This window comes from Triticum dicoccoides, chromosome 5B (genome assembly GCF_002162155.2).
Source record: "Triticum dicoccoides isolate Atlit2015 ecotype Zavitan chromosome 5B, WEW_v2.0, whole genome shotgun sequence".
Taxonomy (NCBI): domain Eukaryota; kingdom Viridiplantae; phylum Streptophyta; class Magnoliopsida; order Poales; family Poaceae; genus Triticum; species Triticum dicoccoides.
Genome location: NC_041389.1, coordinates 613,549,237 through 613,551,882, shown reverse-complemented (window position 1 = coordinate 613,551,882; position 2,646 = coordinate 613,549,237). Strand labels below are relative to the sequence as shown.

Sequence of the window (2,646 nt, the reverse complement as noted above, 5' to 3'; positions counted from 1 at the left end):
GCGACGAGATCCGGCACCGCGCGGCCGACGCCATCGCCCAAGCCCGCCGTCGACCGATCCCGCCGCCGTTGGGAGTCCCACACCCATGGATCTGGGCGCCCGTGCACCATCGCGAGCCCGCCGCCTCCGCGATGCGCCACACCGTCGGGAGGGCCGCACCCCACAGATTAGGATGCCCGTGCCGCCGCGGATCCGGGAGAGGGAGGAGAGACCCTCCACCGCCGCCGTCGCACGCACGGGCTTTGCCCGGCGCCGACCATTGGCAGCTGCGGTGGGGGAGAAGGGCGCCGGAGGGTTACTAGGCGGCGGCGGCGGCTGAGCCCTCCCGAGCCGCCCGCGTGGGAGGGGACGCGAGAGGGAGGCGACGGTGATATCTTACTTGGTGATCTACGAAGGGAGTATATGAATATCACATACATCAACGGGCAGCCTCGACAAACAAAACAAACTAATAATATACTCGCTGACGTAAAAGAGAGTATCAACAACAGAGATTTACATGTAACATGTACATCGCGGAGACAAATACTCTGCCGTGGCAACCGAGTGATCTAGTAACACTGCAACATGAAGAGCGTCCAACCGTGGACACGGATAACGCACCACCACCGTAGGCGTGGAGATGTGTCTATGCAGAGGGGGGCGGTGCCAAGAACGGCATAGGTACGCTGATGCTCGGGATAGCAGGTATCTGCGGCATCGTCACCTTGGGAACAACAATGGCGGGCATCGGTGGCATCATCACCTTGGGTACGGCGATTGTGGGCATCGGCGCCATGGTCACCTTTGGCGCGACGATGGCGGGCATCGGTGGCATCGTCACCTTGGGCACGGAAGGAATGGCAGGCATAGGCGGCAATGTCACCTGCGGCACGGTGGGCACGGTCCGCATGGCTGGCACAGTAACGGCCGGTACTGTAGGCACGACCGCCATAGGTGGCACTGCCGGGAGGCCAGGGACAGGACCAGAGGTAGGGGCAGCTGGCGGAGTCGTGTCGGCCAAGTTCCGTGCGCCGTGGCATGTGCTGCTGGAGAGGAGCGCGCACGCCATGAGCATGGCCAAGAAGCTCGCGGTGGAAGCCATGGCGAGCTAGCTCCTAGAGTTTCTCTGAGAGGGCTTACTGACTGTCGTGTACGTATGTAAACTGGAAGCAACAGCAAGATGCTTTTTCTCTGTTGCGATGGAAGAACACGAGCCAACAACAGGTAATATATAGCCACAGACCATGTGATTAGATTGGTTGTTGGCCAGACTCGTCATGGATGCATGGTGGCCAACACAGGTTTCTCTAAGGTGTGGATGGATGCACCTGCATTTGAATGGCTCGAATTTTCTGCGTCTAGGTGTGGAGCTGGTGCTGCTGCTCTTCTATTCTGTTCCTTCATTCGTTGCCAACTGCTATTTCGAGCTGAAAATGTTTATACAGCCAGCTGACGCTGAGCCTATCGTTTACCCGTGCCTTGCTAACTTCCTGCTGTAAAACGCGAGTAAAATGTTTTTGTGGACCGTGATATTCGTCAGAGCTCCCCTGCCCCTGTATTCCTACCTATGAATTATGCTTCTCTCCGTTACTCTGTTCTCCGCTGCACTTGGCAATCATAGAGAAACAGTTCATATTGATTGGGCCACCTCAGATAGGTTAAAATACTTCGGAAGTTGCTAATGGAGCTCAGACTCCATGAAGCCCAAATTTTGAAAATTTCCAAAAAAAAAAGTTTAAAAAAATTCTGAAAAGCATTAGACATATACATAGGGATATACTACATGTCTGTTTCAAGATGAAATACATTGTGGTGTGAGCAACACTAGCACATGTACTATTCACTATAAAAGTTCATTTTTATTATTATTTGTGTAGCTCACATAAATACATATTTCATCATGAATTATACATCACTATGTGCATGCGCATTTGTTTTAAAAAATGTACACAACATAAAAAGTTCGTTTCTGATTTTTGCAGGAGCCCAGGAGCCAAAAATCCTCACTCCACCAAACAAAATAGTTAAAATAAACACAAATGATAAGTGCACACGTGCGGCATAAAGCAATCTGATCATGGCGTTTTTACAAATAAAGTTACCATCCAAAAGGAAAAAAAAACTAACAAAAAAAACTGAAACTTGCCATCCGAAAAAAATGTTATCATGCTTGACAATTAAAGTTGTCATCATTGCGTTACTAAACTTGCCATAAAAATCGTTCGGAGTTTTCATGTGTTCGCGCCACACGTGTGACCAGAGGCGGAGGGCGGAAAAAAATTAAGGAGTGGCGAAGTCTTAAGGAAAGAATTCTTTTGATGCAAATCGCAAGAGTCAATACACATTACAACCAAAAACCAAGTACACTGAAAATCTAGGCATGTTTCAATAGGAAAACTACCTAAATCGTACCGATAATGAAGCTTTCAATGGCGTCTATAAGACCCAGGCAATGGCAATGCCCTACCCTCATTCTGAAAATGAAGCTTTCAATGGTCTAGCTGAGGCCGCCGCCGGAGCCGCTGCTTGATGCGCCGCTGGAGGCCTGGAGCCGCCGCTTGCTGCGCCGCTGGAGGCCTGGAGCCGCCGCTGAAGGTGCCGCTGTGCAGCAGCCCTCCAAACCCCCAGCCCGTTGCCGCCGTCGACTGCCCGTCGTCGCGTCCG

At 51.6% G+C, this 2,646-nt stretch overlaps 1 protein-coding gene across 1 annotated transcript; it reads right to left on the bottom strand.

Annotated features, from left to right (window-relative positions):
- Nucleotides 1-437: 437 nt before the first annotated feature.
- Nucleotides 438-1,165, bottom strand: LOC119306337 (protein PELPK1-like). Its single transcript, XM_037582585.1, has one exon. The coding sequence runs from the start codon at nucleotides 1,082-1,084 to the stop codon at nucleotides 629-631; it is 456 nt and encodes a 151-aa protein (XP_037438482.1). The 5' UTR covers nucleotides 1,085-1,165; the 3' UTR covers nucleotides 438-628.
- Between the last annotated feature and the right edge of the window lie 1,481 nt (nucleotides 1,166-2,646).

What these genes read in the sequence shown, in the direction of transcription:
- LOC119306337 (XM_037582585.1), bottom strand. Translation starts at nt 1,084, where the DNA reads ATGGCTTCCACCGCGAGCTTCTTGGCCATGCTCATGGCGTGCGCGCTC.